This window comes from Zalophus californianus, chromosome 4, assembly GCF_009762305.2.
Source record: "Zalophus californianus isolate mZalCal1 chromosome 4, mZalCal1.pri.v2, whole genome shotgun sequence".
NCBI lineage: Eukaryota > Metazoa > Chordata > Mammalia > Carnivora > Otariidae > Zalophus > Zalophus californianus.
The window spans coordinates 6,368,851-6,388,080 of NC_045598.1; the positions used below are offsets into that span (position 1 = coordinate 6,368,851).

Genomic DNA, 19,230 nt, shown 5'->3' on the forward strand with positions numbered 1-19,230 from the left:
GTCGTAGCACATTAGGTGTAAGTAGGACTTCGTTACGGTTATTTGGAGATTAGGTATATGGTTTAAGCGGGCCGCGTCCGGTTGCGGAGTTGACAACGGGTGGTGGCTTTATGGCCATCAACCTGACGAGAGTTACTCAATCAAACACTAATCTAGGTATTACTGTGAAGCTATCTGGCAGACATAATCAAAGCCACGAGTCACTTGACTTTAAATTATCCTGGATGATCTGGATATCCAGATACCCAGGATTCCCTGACTGAAGCAGTTGGAAGGTCCTCAAGGCAGGGCCTGAGGTTCTCCAAGGAAGACCCTGCACCTGTGACTCAGCGCCTCACTTGTGCCTGGCCATCTTCCCTTCTGACTGGCTGCTCTATGAACTTTGGATTTGCCCAGCCAAGCCCCGCAATCTCAGAAGCCATTCCTTGTGATCAGTCTCTTGATTCGACTTTTCCAATGGTTCTGCTTCTTGGGTTAAATCCTGACTGATATGCAACGAACAAGAATGTCCACAAGGGGGCCCCCTAGTCCCCCAGCTGGGTATGAAAACACAATACCAGACTTGATTAGACTACATGAGAGTAAGAAAAATGACATGCTAACAGCAGACCCCTCCGAGGGGCGGGTAGCAACCACAGTACTTTGCCCCTGGCTCCTAAGTGACACATTGCCTCGCATACGGTGCTCAGTGCTCTCTAACAGGGCTTTCCGTAAGGCTATTTCCCATCTGCACCACACAGTACAGCGGGCGTCCATCACCTGTAGCTTTTGGACATTAGTGAGTATGAATGGAATTAAATTGTATGAATCTAAAGAGGGTTTCCAAGACCCTCGAGATGCCCTCCCGCCTCCCCAGAGGTCCCTTTTAATGGTCCTTTCACATGCTTCCCCCAGGAACTGAGAAACCACAGCCCAGCCTGCCCAGAATGGTTACCTGCACTCTGGCAGACCTTCCAGTTTGGACAATGACACGGTCCCGTGACCTAGAGACCACCACCCCAAGATCATCTGTAATAGCTCTGCATTTGCATCGTCTCCCCAGTAAGATGTCTGAACCTTAATGCCTCCCAAGATGGACCCCACTTCTGTTGAAGGATCCAACATGCTGCCTTCTCCCCTCTTCCCTTCACCTGCTCTGCCCAAGGACTTATGACATGTCCTCAACTACTGGCCCTCCCACACCCCCCTTTTTAAAACTCTGTTTTTATAAAGTAATCTCTATACCCAACATGAAGCTTGAACTTACAACCCCAATATCAAGAATTATGTGCTCAGGGGCGCCTGGGTGCCTCAGTTAAGCATCTGACTCTTGGTCTCAGCTCAGGTCACGACCTCACGGGTTGTGGGATCCTGCCCTGCGGCAGACCTGAGACTCTCTCTCCCCATCTCCTGCTGCCCCTCCCTCTCCCAACTAAGAAATCTTAAAAAAAAAAAAAAAAAAACCCAAAGTCACGTGTTCTACCAACTGAGCCAGCCAGGCACCCTGTCCCTTTTGGTGACGATGACCCAAAGCCTCCAACTCCTACAGGCCCACAGCCGGACGACAGACTCAGACTGTTCCATAGACACACGCACACAGCATTCCTATGGGTCACTGAGGCCTTTTTATTCTGCACACAAAACCACTGGGGATTTCGCCTGTGGACACCCCAAGATCATAAAGTAGACAGACGTGACTACTCCGGACACTGGGTGGAAGTGAGGTGAGAAAACAATGACTTGGGCCAATCGCACGATTACAGAGTTAGGGTTTCCAGCAGGGTTCCAGATGGCGAGGTTTGGCTTCTGCGGCAGTTCTAAGGAAGCAGTGAGAACATCACAGGGAGGGGAGGGGGCAGCTAACTCGCAGGGTCCCCGGCCAGTTTCGGCTGGGGGCCTCGAGCTGCCCGGGGGGAGCAGAGGTCTAATGAGCCGACTCAGGACCGCAGGACTCGGGGTGCGCCGCCTGGAGCTTACTTGGCCAGGGGGTTTCTGAAGTTTCTGCCGGCGAACTTAGCCTTGCTACCCAGTTCCTCTTCAATTCTTGGGAAGGGGGGGGGGGGAGAAGAGAAGTCAAATGTCCATTCCCAAGACCCACGTCTCCCCACCCAGAGCCAGAGGCCCAGCCTCCCCTCGATGCGGCTGCTTGGAGCTGAGAGAAGAGAGGAGCAGCCGGCTCTCCCCGTGCACCTAGCTCCCCCAGCAAGTGGGCCATCTGCTGCCCTGTCCCCTCCCGCCTTCCCCCGCCCCCAGACAAACCAGAAGAAGGGTCAGGACTGCTTCTTGGAATGTAAGAAAAAATGTTTTTTAACACAAGGACAACCCAGTTTCTGGAGAGACGTGGCATGGGGACAAAAGGAGGGGCCGCCCGGCCACGCGTCCCGGAACGAGCGCGAATCCCAGACCCTCTCACGGCACCGTGGCGGCGCTAACACGTGAACGGCCCTGCTTCCGAGATGCAGGCTAAGTGTTATAGGTGAAATCCTATGACTGGAATATGCTTAAGATTCTCCCGTAGAGGAGGAGGAAGTGTACGTGACCGAAAGCAAGCCCCGCAGGAGTGCCGATGGCTGCCGACGGGGGCAGGGGGGCGTGTCCTACTAGGTCCCAGTGTAAGGAAGAGTAACAGGGGCGGGCTCATGAAAGAGACGGTCCCGTCCCCGCAAGACTGGAAAAAGAACAAAAAAGGGAGGCATGTCTCCACGATCAGGAGCGTCCCAAGGACCCGTTATAATAAAAAGGGACCAGAATGGAGCGCCTGGGTGGCTCAGTTGGTTAGGCATCTGCCTTCGGCTCAGGTCATGAATCCAGGATCCTGAGATCGAGTCCCGCATCAGGCAGGGAGCCTGCTTCTCCCTCTGCCACCACTCCCCCTCTTTCTCTGACAAATAAACCAAATCTTTAAAAAAAAAAGGGGGGGGACCAGAACATCCAGAAGCACCGGGTTCCAGTGGGACCCCTCCTGTTGCCCTTCTTCTGAGCCCCACTGTCCTTCTCCACAAAACATGGGTGCTAAATTAGGTCATCACTCAAGCTCTCTTTTAGCTCTCAAAATTCTAGGATTAAATTATCTGAAAGGGGACCTGTTCCCTCTTCCCCCAGAAGATGGCAGCCCAGCCCGGCTCAGGCTCCAGCTTCCCGGCCATGCGGCAAGGTGCCTTAGGTTCTCCGTCCAGCTCACCCCAACCCCACACGGCTCAGGCCAGGCCCCCGGCCGGCATCTGCACACACCCCCCCGAGCCAGGAGCTCCCAGTGGAGAGTGGGGCCCACACACCGGAGCAGGGAGGCTTCCTCTTTACCTGAGGATCTGGTTGTACTTGGCCAAGCGCTCAGATCGGCAAGGTGCCCCTGTCTTGATCTGGAAGGGGAAAAGGAAAGGTCAATATGCCTGTCATGGACATTCGATCTTCATGAGCGTTTCGGGCAGGAAGGAGGAGATAAAGGGGCACCCAGACCCCATCTGCCCCGCTCCTTCCTGGTACTGTACTGTGTTCGGGAAGCTGAGGGCAGAGAAGAGTCAAGCAGCTCTTTACCTGCCCGGTGCAAAGTCCCACCACCAGGTCAGCGATGAAGGTATCTTCGGTCTCCCCAGAGCGATGCGACACCATGACGCCCCAGCCATTGGACTGGGCCAGCTTGCACCTACAAGTCAGGAAACCACCCAGATGGTCGTGACAGTGGGACTTCATTTCCCGGGCACAGCGGCCCCTTCGGGCCCTCCTGATGCCAGGCTTCCTCACCCCCGGTGGGAGACCAGAGGAAGGGTCGAGCCAGGAGCTGCCACCAAGCTCTCACTGCTGGGGGACAATAATCCTCACCTTCCTCTCTACTCACAGAGCCCTGAGGACCTTCTCAGCCTCTAAGTCACGTTTCAAAAATCAGGGTTCAGCCCCCTGGAGGGGAGAGACTTGTCTCCCCTGACAGTGCCTATGACTGACGTTCTCCATGAAATAACAGGTCACGGGTCTAGAAGCACGAAGTGGTCAGGATTGGGCCACAGCTGCCCAATGCCCCAGGCCCCTTGGTGCCACTGCTTCCTTCGAAGCCACATGGAGCTCAAGTTGGAAGCTCTGTTCCAGCTCCAAGCAGGAGCTCCCCTCCTCCACCCCGTCCCCCAGCAGACAGGAGCTCCGGCTGAGGTTCAGCCCCTCGCGCTGCCGACGCCGACGCCCCAGGGCACTTACGCCTGGAGAGACTCGGTCACGGAGCCGATCTGGTTCACTTTCAGCAGGAGGCAGTTGCACGATTTCTCGCCCACGGCCTTGGAGATCCGTTTCGGGTTGGTCACGGTGAGATCATCCCCCACCACCTGGATGCCGGCGGTGGCAGTGAACTTCTGCCAAGCTTCCCAGTCATCCTGGTCGAAGGGGTCCTCGATAGACACCACTGGGGAGAGGAGAGCCGTGTCTGTACCATGGCGACCGGCAACCCGAACCTCCCTGTCCGGCCCCCCCCGCCCCCCGCAGGACAGGACCGGCGCCCCAGCTCCGGGCCCGGAAAGACTCCTGCCTGCCCACCGACTCCTGTGACAGGCCACCAAAGTCGCCTGCCATCCTGGGCCCCTGCACATGCTAAGCGAGACACGGCTCTGTCCGTGGGCTCAGGAGGCTAAGAGTGGGGTTTGTCTCGGCCCATCTCGGGCACAATCTCTAACTCTGCATTTCAATGCGGGGGCTTAGACTTCCCAGTCTGATTCTTGCTCCACCGCGTGCCGAGTGTCCTTGGGCGAATTACTAATGCACTCTGTGCCTCAGTGCCCCCCCCCCCCCAGGAAACAGTATCAACAGTCTCTACCCCGTTGCGTTAAGTGACGCCCAGAGCCTAGAAGAGCGCCAGCTCCCCGAGAACCTCACCCCTGGCCGTCAGTTCTCAAGGTCGGCTCTCCTCGGCCCCCAAGATGGTTGTGACGGGGACAGAAGAGCCCACTGCACCAGGCCAACAGCGGGCACTCACCTGGGTAGTCCTTGATGAAGGACTTGTACAGGTTGGCCAGCTCATCAGGCGTGATGTACCTGCTCGGGTCATCGGGGGACTTGAAGTCCAGGTCATACTTGCCCGACCTGAAGAACTCAGAAGCAGCTACGTCCATGCCGATGACCACCTTGTCGGTGTAGCCGGCTTTCCCAATGGCGTTCTTTAGGAGCTCCAGAGCTGCAACGGGGGGGCGGGGGGGGGGGACACGGTTGGAAACCACGCAGGGGGACAAAGTTCCCTTAACAGCTGTCAAACGGGAACCCTAACAGGAAGCCCGAGAGGTGCTCTGGGCCCAGCCATCGCTTCCATGATTCCAGTGCTTTTTTTGCGTCGGAACAAGAAACCGCTGGTCAGGGCCCCTAGCAGACAAGTGGGAAACTCAGTCTCGACTCAGATGCTTTCTCACTGACGAATGCTACCAGACTTGGCACCTAGGAGCAGCTGTGCTGGCCGAGACCGTTACCGTGACCAGCTGAGATCAGCTGTCCCGAGCAACGGGCTTTCAACAGAGCTGAGCTGGGACTGGAGAGGGAGCCCAGGAGGGTGGGGTGAGGGTGAGACCCTGCCCCCGCGGCCTGCCACCCCCAGCCCGGGCTCGGCCTCACTTGGCAGTGCTGCCCGTACAGAAGGGGCCAGAGCCACTCGGCGCCTGTTCCACACCACAGATCTCCAAGCCATCACATCAAACCACGTGAAAGAGCCATTTTGTGTAGGTCAAAATGACTGAGCACCAGCACTTCCTACGACTGACCCAAAGAGCAGGATGGATGCTTATTTCTTTCAGTAGTTGCCCTGAAGGCAACAAAATGTGGTTGAACCCTCCTTTCCTTCTACAACAAAGGCTCAGCCAGGAGTTCTTGTCCCAAGACTGTGTCTGACTCAACTCGTACATTCAAGCCTGTGCCTAAGGGCTCCAGGCAAAATGGCGCCACGTAAACGTTCCTGTGGTGGAATGAGCTGAGGGGGTGACGGTCGCAGGCCGGACGGATAGCATCTACTGAACACAGACTTCAAAACTCTGCCACCGAGGGGTGGTGCAAGAATGGCAAGAACACAGGGGCACCTGGGGCGCTCAGTCAGTGTAGCATCTGACTTTGGCTCAGGTCACAATCCCGGGATCCTGGGATGGAGCCCAGGGTCGGGCTCCCCGCTCGGCGGGGCATCTGCTTCTCCCTCTGCCCTCCCCCCACTCATGTGCGTGTCCACTTTTTCTCTCAAATAAATAAAATCAAAGAAAGAAAGAAAGAATGGCAAGAGCTTAATTTAACCAGGACACTCAGAAATCAAATAAGGAAATTCCTTGTTATTTTTGAAAATTAAGCGCTAGCTCGCACATCCCTCCCCAGACCTCCGTTTGCAGGTACTTGGTGAGGGACAGGTGTGGCCCATGGGCTGAGAAAGCCAGGGCCGAGCGGCAGAACGTGCCCTCACCCCACCCCCGACCAGAGCCTTTACCTTCTTTGTTCTCCAGGATGTTAGGCGCAAAGCCGCCTTCATCCCCCACATTGGTGGCATCTTTTCCGTATTTCTCCTTGATGACATTCTTCAGGTTGTGGTAAACCTCGGCTCCGATGCGCATGGCTTCCCTGAAGTTGGCCGCACCAACGGGCAGGATCATGAACTCCTGCATGGCCAGCTTGTTGCCAGCATGAGAACCACCGTTGATGACGTTGAAAGCCTAGCGAGAGACAGGGAAATTCGGCCATCTGGCCCGGAGAGTCCCACCCAGCGGCCCCCTCACGTCCGACCGCATGGCTCCCAGAGGGGGCCGCGTGTGACTCTAGAATGCTCACCGGGTCTCTCTTGAGGAAGGGCAGCGATCACCACCAGGTGAGCTTGCTGTCCTGAGGACTGGCTACCGCCTCAGCGCACACACAACCCAGCAAGGCCAGCATGATTTTTCATCCCCTTGTCAACAGTTAAAGAGATGTGGAGTACCAGGGGGTTGGTCCCTGGCTCAGGGGCACTTCTAGCAAGTAGCAGGGGTCCACAGCCAAGACCTCCCCACTGTGCTGGGACAGTCACATGTGGATGAGACCAAGATGTGGGAGGTCTCAGGTCCCCACAAGTAAGCAAATACCTCCAACTCCTCACGTGGGAGGTTCCAAGCCACTCACCGGAACCGGCAGGATGACTTCAGCATTGCCAGCCAAGTCAGCAATGTGCCGGTACAGGGGCACCCCCTTTTCCACGGCCCCCGCCTTGCAGACAGCCAGGGACACACCCAGGATGGCGTTTGCACCAAATTTAGCTGGAACAGAACAGTTAGGTTGAGGTATTTCTCACTCATAGCATTCTGGCCTGCACCCCCACAATGGAGTGCACCCCGGACTGTATTCGGAACGTTTCCTCTCCTGACCGCATCTACTCCCCGTGTCCGACCCAGAAACGCAACAGCACTCCATGGGGACTCATCTGCTTTCTCCCCCTAAGAGAAAGCCCTTTCTTTGGTCTATGGGACTCTGGCAAATTCCACAAACCACGGGATTTATTCCAAAGCACAAGCCTCTTTTGGGTAACCCTACACAAGTGCTGCCTCAGCTGGTATTGCTCTTGATTTTAAAAATTTATTCAGGTCAGGCGAGAGGCCCCGAAAACCCCCAGAGGGTCGAAGGTGTTCGGGAGACCAGCACACGCCACCCCGGGCAACTCACATTTATTTTCTGTCCCATCCATCTCGATCATCAGTCTATCAATCTTCTCCTGCTCCACGACGTTCAGTTTCTACAGGGAGGAGAGAGGGTCAGTCACCTGGGGGGGGTGGGTGCTGTCACCCCCCGCAGGACCTTTGTACTCCTGTGACAGAGCCCAGATAACCTTGGACCCGTGCAAAGTCTGAATCGCTTCTATGTTATACATTTGTTTGGTAAGCAAAAAAAAAGGGGGGGCAGGGGAGGAATCGAGAGAAAATGGGAGACACAACACTGCGCTTTCCTTGCTCTCCCTTTATCAGGCATTTCTCCCAAGCACCAGGGAGCCAACAATGAAATGTGGAAGGTTCGGTCCCAGTGCCACAGAGGTTAGTCCACCCAGGGGGTCCAAAGCAACATCACACTAAGACAGAACTGCCCGGTACATGTTAACAAAGGTAGCACTACAGAATAGTGTGATTTGGGGGGACAATAAAGAAGAGAACTCTGTCCGTGCAAACGAGCTGTGCTCCTCAAAGGGTTAAGTGACAGGACCACCGCTCTCGGCTATTCTCAGTGATGCCAAACTTCGTTATCTTATGACAGACAGCACTTTGGCAAGGAGTCCGGAATCTTTTAGCAAAATGCTTGACTGATCAAAAAGTGTATTTCTGGTCAGAGTACAAAGCAGTAAGTTTAAGCCCCGAGTTGGGCTCCATGTTGGGCATGGAACCTACCAACCAAAATAAACCCCCCCAAGCCCCCCAAAAATGGGTGTCTTAAAAATTAGCTCAAAGAAATTTACTCAAAGTCAACACTACTTTAAAACTTCCACAACTGATCCTAACGATGTGTTAATTTATTACGTTCTTTGCATAAAGACTGAAGGAAAAGAAAACCATCCGTAACTCCATCATATACCACATTAATAATATGATATCTTTGGCGTTTATGGCAAAGCTCATTTGGCAAAAGTGAGCCACCACTCAAGGATGATGGCTTGAGGCAAACCCTCATGAAGAGTTTGACTAAAGAACTGTTTCCCCCAAGGGAAGAAAAATGTCCAGGAAAGGCCTGCTCGCTGCGTTAGTCACGCCAGGTAAGGGCGCAAGGCAGAGAACAGGGTGTCTCCCCACACAGCCCGGGAGGCTGGCTCGGGGCGCGTGAGCCCACAGAGCAGCGACGGGAGACCATCTGGGACCGATTACTGAGCGCTCCGAAGCACAGGCCAAGGTGAGCATGCCGGAGAGACACAACCGAGGAGCCCGTTTGCTGCTGGTGTACAGGAACAATTCGGGGTGGGGGGAGACCACGCCCAAGGAGAACAGATGGGGGGCTGGGGCCAGCTTTGGGCTGTCTGGTCCCCCCTCCCCACTTTACCCACAGCAGCTCAACTTTTCTGTAAGCTTACTTTCCAAGTTAAGATTTTATTTAACCAGAGTTCCTTTGTTTAAAAAAAAAAAAAAAAAGTCAGTAGAAATACAGTAATTCCCTAGTTCGTGAAAAATAGTCAGGTCACCATGGACGCTGTGCTCAACGCCCAAGAGCCGCTCTTAAAATGTGGATCTCAACTTCCCCAAGATCAAAATAGTTAGAGGGGAAAACCGAGGCCATGAGACAGTCTCTCTCGTCGCTCTGATCCAATTCCATGCACTGTTAAGACAGGGACACACAGGCAGGGGTGGATTAGGAAAGGTGAGATCATTCTCATGCACAACAGGGAATCCGACTGGCTTCTTTAGCTCTCAGAATAAGCTCTTCCATAACCAGGAAGGCCCACTGGCCTGGGAGACTCTCCGAGGGCATTAATACATTAGTTACCGGGAGGCGGGTCCTACCTTGCTAATCAGGGCAGGTGCAATAGTTTTATTGATGTGCTCAACAGCCTTTGAGACACCTAGAAGGAACAATCGTATCAAATTACCAACATTAAGGAAAAACAGGCTTGAGCAGCATTGAGCGAACCACCAATGATGTTAACCCAAATATCCAGAAGCCCACCCAAAGACCTTAAACGGGCCTGCTTTTAAATCCCCATTTCTCTGTCCCCCCCAGAATCAGGGTGCTTTCTGGCCCAGTCTGAGTGCTCTTACCTAGGACCCCCAAGGATTAAAGCCACACACAGAGCAACCGTCTCAGGACGTCTGAAGGGGGGTTAGTTGGCAAGACCATGCACTGGGAACACCAGCCATAGAGACTACAGAATGTCCAATGTATTACCTGTGTGCACAAGGCTGGTGCCAGGAACTCATTAATATACTTAACAGGTCTGGAGACACCTGACCAGTAGAGATTGACGGAGAAGGAAAAAAGACAGACTCAGAAGAGAACAGGCTGTGAAGGACAGGGAGTGAGAGAAAGGAGAGAGGAAGGCGGGGGAGTCGGAGGACCATGGGTCACCACCCCCGACACAGTGCAGGCAAGGCACAGCCCGGCTCCAGACCCGTACCCGCCCGGGCCGTGGGCGGCGGGAGCCCACAGGACAAACTGCCTTTCTGCAGCATGATCGCTGGATCTCTGGCCCTGGGCCTCCCCAGCTCACTTCATGTCTGCCCCTCCCCTGCAGTCTTTTTAGACTTTCTCCCTAATTGCCCTCCTCTGAAAATGTAATACTGGAGATACACCGTCCATCCATACTGTGGCCCTCTGGAGGGCCGTAAGTCATGGTAACATCATAGGATATTTTTGTCTCCCCCAAGAACCAATTTGTACCCCCGGGTCGATACTGCCCCTGTTGAGAATGCATGGTCTTGGCCCCACCTGCTTTTCTTTAATTTGGCCACACAGACTCTTGTCTACAGAAAGGGGAGCAATGCAACAACAGTTAACAGGTTAATTTGCGCAGAGGCTAGCTTGACCAGACTGGTGCCTCTGTGAACCCATCACCAGAAAGTTCAAACTACCGGGACTCATCTGCAGGTGAGCCACGGACCAGACCTTCCAGATCCTCTCCTGAGACGACACCCTCGGAGACTGGGAGCATGGCAGGGCTCCTCAGTTAGTATTAGTTGACACATCTCCTTAGCCTGAGGTTCCCTGGCCTACCCAAGGAGTTTTCCAGTTTGGAGACAAACCGTAAGAGAAGCAGCATTAAAACTCGTGCCCCCGAGTTTATTGGTTTAGGAAGGCTGGAATCAATAGGCCAACTGTCCCAGCTCTCCTGTGTACGTGCTCACCACCACCACCACAGGCCGAATCAGAGGCGCTGCCCTCGAATAGAAGGCACACAGAGAGTGGGGTGCAAACGGGCAAGGGGTGCCGCGGCCACACTCCAGAGGGACGGGCTGGGACTCTGACTCTTACCTTTCCCCATGTAGCGGGTCTTGTCATTGTCCCGGAGCTCGAGGGCCTCGTAGATACCAGTTGAGGCACCACTGGGCACAGCAGCTCTGAAGAGACCTGGATGTTGAGGGAGGGCGGTTTTAAGAGTCACGATTGAGAAACACAGTTCAACGCTCGCCAGAGTCCCGCCCCCCTCGCAGATGGCATCTCTTAGGCAACGCTGCCACTTCCTTCCACCAACTGGGAGATTCAGATAGTCCGTTTCCCCCGCCTTTCACGTTGGTACCAGTCTCTAGGGCAGACCCTGAGGCAAAGCTGGTGGATTTCTCTAGTTTAAGGAAGAAGTTTTCAAGCAGAGCTTCTCAGATGTTAACGCACACACGTATCACCAGGCGATCTTGTTAAAATACAGGTTCTGAAACGGGAGGTCGAAGACTGTGCATCTCTAACAAGCTCCCAGGTGGTACCCTGCAGCTGGCCTGGGGACCACCCCCAGTAGCACCGCCCAACAGAAATATGATGCAAGCCACTTCAGAGATTTAAGATTTTCTGGTAGCTATGTTGAAGTTACAAAGTGAAACCGAGGGAAATTCATTTATTATTTAACCAAATATATCCAAGAGATTATCATTTCAAACATGTAATCAATAAAACATTATGAGATATAAAAAAGAATAGATAATAAAAGTGTGAATTTAATAACACTAGAACACAACGAAGCATTGCCCTATGCACTCTCTCAGACACAGAACCCAACCATCTGGCTAGACCTGTACTCTGGGGCATGAATGTGGCTAATCTTGGGGGGCAGAGTCAATAAAGGTACTGTAGTGATCTGGTTACAAGGGCAGACAGGTCCAGGGGAGCAGGAAATGAAGGCAGCCTCTAGAATCTACTTGAAACTGTAAGGAATTTCCCCATCTGAGGTGGGCGAAGGCATATGAACAAAGAGGGGAAAAAAACACCAGGTATGTTAATCAAATGATCGGTTACTATGCCTGTGTGTGCACAGCTGACGTGGTGAGGAAGCCATGAAAGCCAGTGACCCTAACAGAACTATGGAGTTTGGGTGATGATGTCTCAGTGCAGAACGTCCCACTCTGGTGGGGGAGGCTGTGAGCGTGTGGGGACTGGGGATGTGTGTGCTCTCCGTCTCTTCTGCTCTATTTTGCTGTGAGCCTAAAACTGCTCTAAGAAGTAAATTGAAGGAAAAAAAAAAAGTGATGAGAGGCTCTTAACAAATCCGCAATTTCCTGTTTTTGAAAAGCACCAAGAGACACACAAGAGAGTTCCATTCATTTAAATTTCAAAAAATATTAATTTTGATCATTTTAAAGTGTTTCAAAGGATAATACCCCCTTCCCAACAATCTTTTAGTATCTTGAGTCTTTTTTCCACTGTTGGCTAAGTCCATTAATTTTTCTTTCTTTTTTTTTTTTAAGATTTTATTTATTTGACAGAGGGAGACAGTGAGAGAGGGAACACAAGCAGGGGGAGTAGAGGAGGGAGAAGCAGGCTTCCCGCCAAGCAGGGAGCCGGATGCGGGGCTCGATCCCAGGACCTTGGGATCATGACCTGAGCCGAAGGCAGACGCTTAACGACTGAGCCACCCAGGTGCCCCAGTCCATTAATTTCTAAGAGGGAAGTTCCACCCTCTGACTAAGCAAGCCAATCTCGTAAAACGAAAGGGAATACCCAGCATCCTCCGAGAACCCATGGTCCTAGGCATGAAGCACATGCGCAAAGTAACCCCGCTCTGAGAGCACCCACCACAGTGAGTAACCCTGGGCAGAACGCAGCAGGGATTTGCTCAGTGATGCTTGGATTCAAGGGACTTTCTTTTCCTGGGCAAGGGGGGAGGGGAGGACAGGAAGGGAAGGGCTGCAGTTTCCACAGACAGTGACTCAGCTCTGACTGGCAAGTCTGTGTGCTCAGCACCACTGGGTGATTCTGCCTGAAGCTTCATTTTCCTACCTCACCAAAGAGGTCCATCTAGACAATAGCGGACATGTTGCTGGAGGGTGCAAGGGGAATGCTTTTAAGAGTCCCCATTTTATTTATTTTTTTTGTTGCAGTACCTCCTAGGGGGTACTTAGAGCCAGGTTAAAAAAAAGAAGAGACTCTAGAGTGCCCCACACCCACACGTAAGAACTGTTCCCCATCCTTGGTTTAAGAATGATTTCTAGAGACAAAAACCAGAATACTTTGCATACACTTGCACTCCCGGGCCCTTTCCTTTCAAGGGAGAAAGCTCCATCCCACCACACCAAATCTGCTTTTTGCTCAGAGCAAGTGGTGAAGCAAACTAGTGATGGGGCCCTTTAGGCACAAGGTGTCACCTTACTTCCCCGGCCTCAATGACCTGGGAGCCAAGCGGTTTTGTTTGAAATGCCCAGCAGTAGCAGGACAAGGACCCCATGCCTGGCAGCCCTCCCCATCTTCTGGGGGTCAGGAACCACAACCTACCAGCACGTGCACATCAGAAGGAAAGGCTTTTTACAATGGACCTCTCCTTGCCAAAGGCTCTGTCATTTTAAGTTTTAAAAAGATGGAGCGTGATAGAGGAGGTGCAGAAACAAAGGTGCACATACCTTTGGAGGTGTAGAGGTCAACTTCAACGGTGGGATTCCCACGAGAGTCAAAAATCTCTCTGGCGTGGATCTTGAGAATAGACATGGTGACTTTCTGTACGGAAACAACAGTTCATATTTCCCATCAACCATCACGCAACCTTGGGTCATTCATTCGAAGAATCACTTCTGAGGATTCCTGGACTAGAAAGAATTTGTACCGGACAGATAGGGGATGCAAGAAGGCTGCCAAGACTGGGGAAAGGCTGCTGGGCCCAGCTCTGCAGGGCCTCAAACCCCGCTAGTCCAGCGCTTGTCCTATAAGCAAAGAAAGCCTGGTCATGTGTGCCAGAGAGAAACCAAAAACAACTGGGAAGATTAATGTGCTGTTGGCACGCAGAATGGCTGAAGATGGTCTGAAGCGGGTTATTCAACGAGGGTTGGCATGGGAATGAAAGGGACCAAGTAAGGACCAAGGGGACGGTGAAGGTCACAAGCAAACCCATCCAGGACAAAAAACCCCAAGGTGATCCAAGGAGGAAAATCTGGTTTGTAGTAGAATACTGAATTCAGAGCTGGGGACATGGTCTGTACACTGTGGTCCTTGTTACTGCCAATTTCTGGGCCTTTCACATTTCACAGTACTTGGATCTTTAGCAAGACAGGACACACCAAAAAGAACATCTAATTAGTACTTCTTTCAATAGGCCTTTTACCCATTCAAAAAACCTGGATGAAATGTCGTTAATTTGAAACTAGAATATTCTATCCTTGAGGGGCACCTGGATGGCTCAGTCGTTGGGCATCTGCCTTCAGCTCAGGTCATGATCCCAGGGTCCTGGGATCGAGCCCCATGTCGGGCTCCCTGCTCAGCGGGAAGCCTGTTTCTCTCTCTCCCACTCCCCCTGCTTGTGTTCCCTCTCTCACGGTCTGTCAAATAAATAAAATCTTTGACTAAAAAAAAAAAGATTCTATCCTTGAATGCTAAGATACTCCACGGGAAGAGGCTTTCTTTGAAAGCACCTTAAAAAAAAAAAAAAAAGATTTGCAGCTACAAAGATCTACCAAGTTCTCAAAAGAAAGCCCTTTCTCACCACCCCCCGCCCCCCGGCCCTTCTAAGGAAGAAATGATGATCTTGTAGGACTGAAAGTGGCCCAGCGGAATTGGGCTAGTGTTCAGAGCCATTATCTAGCTGGGATCCTCTTCAGGATCTTGTGTGGAATGTTCTCAAGCAGCAAATGGCATCTATCTTTTTTATAAGTTTCAAAATTAGACAGTGAAGTCACTTCTGTGGCTCTGCGGTCTATGCAACAACGGAGTTTTATTCATTAGCCAATAAAAAACTATCTAGTTTTTATTTACTATCTTACAAAAAGGCCAACTTGTTTCAACGTATTTTTTTTAGTTTCCAGATTTTAGTTAACTTTTTGAGTTTTGGCAAATGATAAACCTGTGTATGATTGCCACCACCCAGAAAGCCCCCTCAGGCCCTTTGCAGTCAATCTCCCCCCATCCCCAGGCCACCCCAGACTTACTTTATAGGTTTTAGATGCACTTTTAAAACATCTTTATTACACTATATCCTCGTGCTGTCCTAAAATGTCGTTTTTTATTTTAGCGACATTAAGAAAAAATGCTTTATTAGAGAGTGTGAAAATAAAATTCATCTTATCTTTAAATTGGATAGAAAACTATTCCTTAAGTTATTAAGGTTCGGTAAGCAAGACCAGCAAGGAGGGCTGTGTTCACAGCTTATCTGCCTGGACTGAACCCTGGACCAGGGGTGACTGCCTGTGGACCAGGCAGTCAGGGCCTACGTGTCCCCCCGACGGCTCACCCACTGGCTACACTGCACAGAAGGGAGACCACATTGCAGGAAAAACAACGAACAGAAGTTTTCTTAAAATACGTCCTTTTAACGTCAGATCGGGGGCCGACTGCCGATGGCCAGGCCGGGGAGCCGGAGCAGCTCCTGCCTGACCTGGGCGAGGTCGCCTGGACGGCTTTCCCCAATTATGCAACGGCTCGGCCGCAGGCTCCTCAAAAACAAACACCCTCCGAAGTTCCATTCATTAGTCGCTGCCCATTCCGTCCCCAGCCTCCCGAATGCAGGCCGAGGGCCATCAGCGGGGCTGCTAGTGGGGGGAGGGGATCGCGGCTTCTGGGCATCTCTCCTTCCCTGCCTCTCCCTCCATTTTAGAAAAGGCCTCGTTCTAGCGAGCACCCGGGGTAGGCCTGTATCTCCCCAAGCCCTTGCACCCTCCGCGCTCGCTGCACAAAAACCCCGCGAGCCCCACTCCCGAGCTCCCGGCAGTGCTGCGGCCCCGTAAATCCGTAATCCCGGGCTAATCAGCTCCTGCCCCTCCGGCGAAGCACGGCTCGCACGTGCCGACCCGCCCATCCCACGTCCCCGTCCGACCCAAGGGCAGGGCCCCGCAGGCCTGGGCGCCGGCCAGGCAGCCCTTCCCCGGGTCCCTACCTGGCTGCCGGATAGCGCTGCCCGGGAAAGAAGCAGAGGGTGCTGCAGGCACGGAGGACGAGCGTTAAGCCGCAAGGTCTGGGCGCTCTGAGTACCCGAAGCTCGTCTCCGCGCCGCCTGCCCCGACTTCCTGCCCAGCTCCCCGAGAGCCCGCCCACTTCCCGCCCCTAACCCGCTCCCCCGCCGAGCCGCCTCACCATTGGCCCGGCGCGCCGTCACTCGGGCCCGCACCTCCCGGGAAGGGGCGGGACTGCGGCGGCTGCCGCGGCGGGGCGGGGCGGGGGGGGGAGCGACGACCCGGGGACGCGGAGCGGAGCGGGGCTGGGGGGTCCCGACTACCCCGCAGCTCCGAGGGGGTGGGGGCGAGTCCCTGCCCAGACGGCCTCCGTTGCCGCCCCCGACTGGGACCCCAGGCCGAGCGGGGTCTGTGGCGCCAGGGCCCCGGAGAGGGGCGGGGTGGCGCGGCCGGCATGAGGGTTCGGGGCTCCGTCACGTACTCCGAGTCCCGCACGCACGCAGCGTCGCTCTGGCGCCTCACGTCCGGCCCACGACCTTGGCGACGACCTTAGCGGCCCGCCCCGCCCCGCGGTGTAGTGCGGAAGACCCCGCCGACCTGGAGTCGTTGGCGGCCGTGCGCCTCGGTCCGACTCCCCCGCGGGGTGTGCAGCAGGGCCGGGGGCCGCGTGTCTGGGGCCACGTGCGCCGGTCTGCGCCTGCGCGCCCCTCCCCCGCCCCCGTCCGCCAGGGTGACCCGGTCTTTTTGTCCTTGTGCGTCGGCCAGACAATGGGTATTAGGCGGAGGTGGCCGAAAGGAAGTTCACTTTCCTTCAATTAGAGCTGATGCTTTTTGAGCACTTCCTACGTGCCAGGCACTTCTCCACGTGCATCCCCAGTGTTAATTCGGCCTCTTAGCTCTTGGAGCTCCAAGATGAGCTCCAAAACGTAATGTTGCATCTGGAAAGCCGACTTTGCATTCCTTTCTCACCCGGATTCCCGTGAACCATACATGTCATGATTTGGGACTGGAATTTCACACAGACCCGGCGAATTTCTCAAAGTTCAAAGCGGGTAGCATTCCACGGTAGTCTGGCAAATGAAAAACGGGAAAGGGTGGGTGCGGTGATTTCACCTTGCCGACTGAGAAAGAGCTGCTACCCATTTAAAATCAGTTCTGCAGCACATTCCCCCCGTCAAAGGAATGGCTGAGGCGGTTATTTCGTGTTTGTTTTTTTAAGATTTTATTTATTTGACGAGAGAGACACAGCGAGAGAGGGAACACAGGCAGGGCGAGTGGGAGAGGAAGAAGCAGGCTTCCCGCCGAGCAGGGAGTCTGATGCGGGCTCCATCCCAGGACCGGGGGATCATGACCTGAGCCGAAGGCAGACAATTAACGACTGAGCCACTCAGGCGCCCCTTATTTCATTTTCTATTATCAGTAGTTTGTATTTGCCAGCATTCTCCTTGGTCTGTAAATCTGAGAGCTAAAGTAATGTCATGTATCTCCGTATTTTCTGCATTGCCTTGCAGAGAGAGATTCAAATATGTTATTTGAATTTATTATTTCTCCTGGTCAGCTGCAAAAGCCGCTTTTTTTGCTTCACTCCTAACATTTTTATCCCCTGAGCTACTGGGTTAGGTTTCCTAGGCACTGGGTGAAGGTGAGGGCCAATCGAGTCCACAGTATTTTGTTTCCTATTGGCTAAGAAGCAAGAACTTTCGGATTAAATTAAAGCAACAAGGAAATTGTAAAATGTTTCCTAAAGAATTATGTGAATTTTGCAAGCAGAATTTGTGATTTTGCCAGCCATACACTGATGTCTCAGACTGCTTAAAACCAAGGTCTCAGCCCCATGACTCAGCAGCTGAATCAGCTTCTAAGCTTTATAACTCTAAGGAAATCAGACCCATAGAGCTTATGTTCAGAGAAATTCTAAGGCGTGGCCCTGGTAGGGCTCCAAAACAATCTCTTTTATTTTCCATGAACATGGTGAGAGTGATAAAGAAGACCAGCTCTCTGACCAGACCCCGTGAACCTAGCAGGAAATCAAATGGAGAACCTGGTCTCAGCTGTTGTTGCAACATTCTTGGAGGTCACAGCATAGCATCCTGAGCCAGCACTTCGACCTCAAATTGTAGCCCAGGTGTTAATGATTGGTAGAGATGCCCTCAAATGTTTTCCCAAAATCCACAGGCTGCCAAGTGCCCTCCCTGTCTCCACAGCTCCTGAGGCTTTGTTAGCAGGCCGTGGAGCTCACATTTGTCTGCCGTTCAGTGCAGGGGCATTTACCTTGTTACAAGGGTTTAGTTATTAGCGATCATGGACAGGATGCTTGTGGGGCAATTTTTGCAGGGGCATATCAAAAGCACTCACCTTCCTGGTGGGCAAGGAGGGGATATGAGTATCCAGTGCTGTTATCAGAAGACCACACACATGTAGCTCCTGCAAGACATTTGCTGACACCAGGATTGAAGGAAGGTGAATCTGCAGCAGCCTGTGACCTACCTGGGTTACTGATTCTGTGGCCCATATACACACACCTCTGGTTGGAAACTGCTGGCTGGCTGAAAAAGTGACATAGCTCTTTGAGAAGGCGAGTCTCTAGCCAGATAGGAAACTTCTGTGTTGGATAAGGGGCCCAAGGGCAGTAAGAGATCAGAGGAGCGAAGAGGCCATCAGGGGCTCTAGGTGAATGGCCTCTCCTCATAACAGACTGTGAGGTTTTTGTGCTTATTCTAAGTATTTCACATATGCCAAAAACTGCATAAAGTGTATCTGGTGTAAAGATTAATAATTTAATGTCTGTGTATCCATCACCAGCTTAAGAAGTAGAACATCAGCAATGCCGTTAACGTCCCTGTGTATTCTTCTCTGGCCCCACTTATCCACTATCAACTATCCTGGTGTTTATTGTTCCCTTGCTTCTCTTCAGAGTTGTTACATATTTTTTTTTGAACTTTATATAAATCGCATCATACTGCTTGTAGCCTTTTGCTACAGTTCTTTTTGGCTCAACCTGACACCTATAAGCTCCATCATAGATGGTTCATTTTCAGGGCTGTGTGGTGTTCCATTGTGTGAAAAAATCACTTTTTTTTTTTTTAAATATATCAGTATACCTTTGGGTGGTTTCCTGGTTCTTTTTTTCTGTTAGTACCAGTAGTGCTGCTCTGAACCCTGTTGCAAATGTCTCCTGAGCACAGGTGCAAGGGTTTCTCTAGGATGTAGACCTTGAACATACACCTAGATGCGGGTCATGGGTATAAGCATCTTCAACTTTGTTTTCCAAAGTACGTATCTCGTACCTCCATGCACT

At 52.6% G+C, this 19,230-nt stretch overlaps 1 protein-coding gene across 3 annotated transcripts; it reads right to left on the bottom strand.

The window, feature by feature from the left end:
• Positions 1-1,585: 1,585 nt before the first annotated feature.
• ENO1 (enolase 1) lies at positions 1,586-16,548 on the bottom strand. Of its 3 annotated transcripts, none has more exons than XM_027614080.2 (12): positions 16,530-16,548; positions 13,458-13,551; positions 10,888-10,983; positions 9,423-9,481; positions 7,609-7,678; positions 7,072-7,205; positions 6,410-6,632; positions 4,934-5,131; positions 4,165-4,366; positions 3,514-3,622; positions 3,280-3,338; positions 1,586-2,022 (listed from the first exon to the last, which is right to left on the bottom strand). In XM_027614080.2, the coding sequence occupies exons 2-12, from the start codon at positions 13,540-13,542 to the stop codon at positions 1,953-1,955; spliced, it is 1,305 nt and encodes a 434-aa protein (XP_027469881.1). In that variant the 5' UTR covers positions 13,543-13,551; positions 16,530-16,548; the 3' UTR covers positions 1,586-1,952. The 3 variants fall into 3 exon arrangements, with proteins under 3 accessions (XP_027469881.1, XP_027469871.1, XP_027469891.1); XM_027614070.2 differs by having other exon boundaries at positions 16,414-16,546; XM_027614090.2 differs by lacking the exon at positions 16,530-16,548 and adding an exon at positions 15,917-16,072.
• Positions 16,549-19,230: the final 2,682 nt, after the last annotated feature.

Bases quoted from the DNA above. Each gene is read 5' to 3' on its own strand.
- ENO1 (XM_027614080.2), bottom strand. From the start codon at position 13,542: ATGTCTATTCTCAAGATCCACGCCAGAGAGATTTTTGACTCTCGTGGG. The intron at 5,132-6,409 runs GTAAAGGCTCTG...CCCCCGTTGCAG, and splicing joins CATCCTGGAGAACAAAGAAG to CTCTGGAGCTCCTAAAGAAC. The intron at 3,623-4,164 runs GTAAGTGCCCTG...CCTGACTTGTAG, and splicing joins GTGACCGAGTCTCTCCAGGC to GTGCAAGCTGGCCCAGTCCA.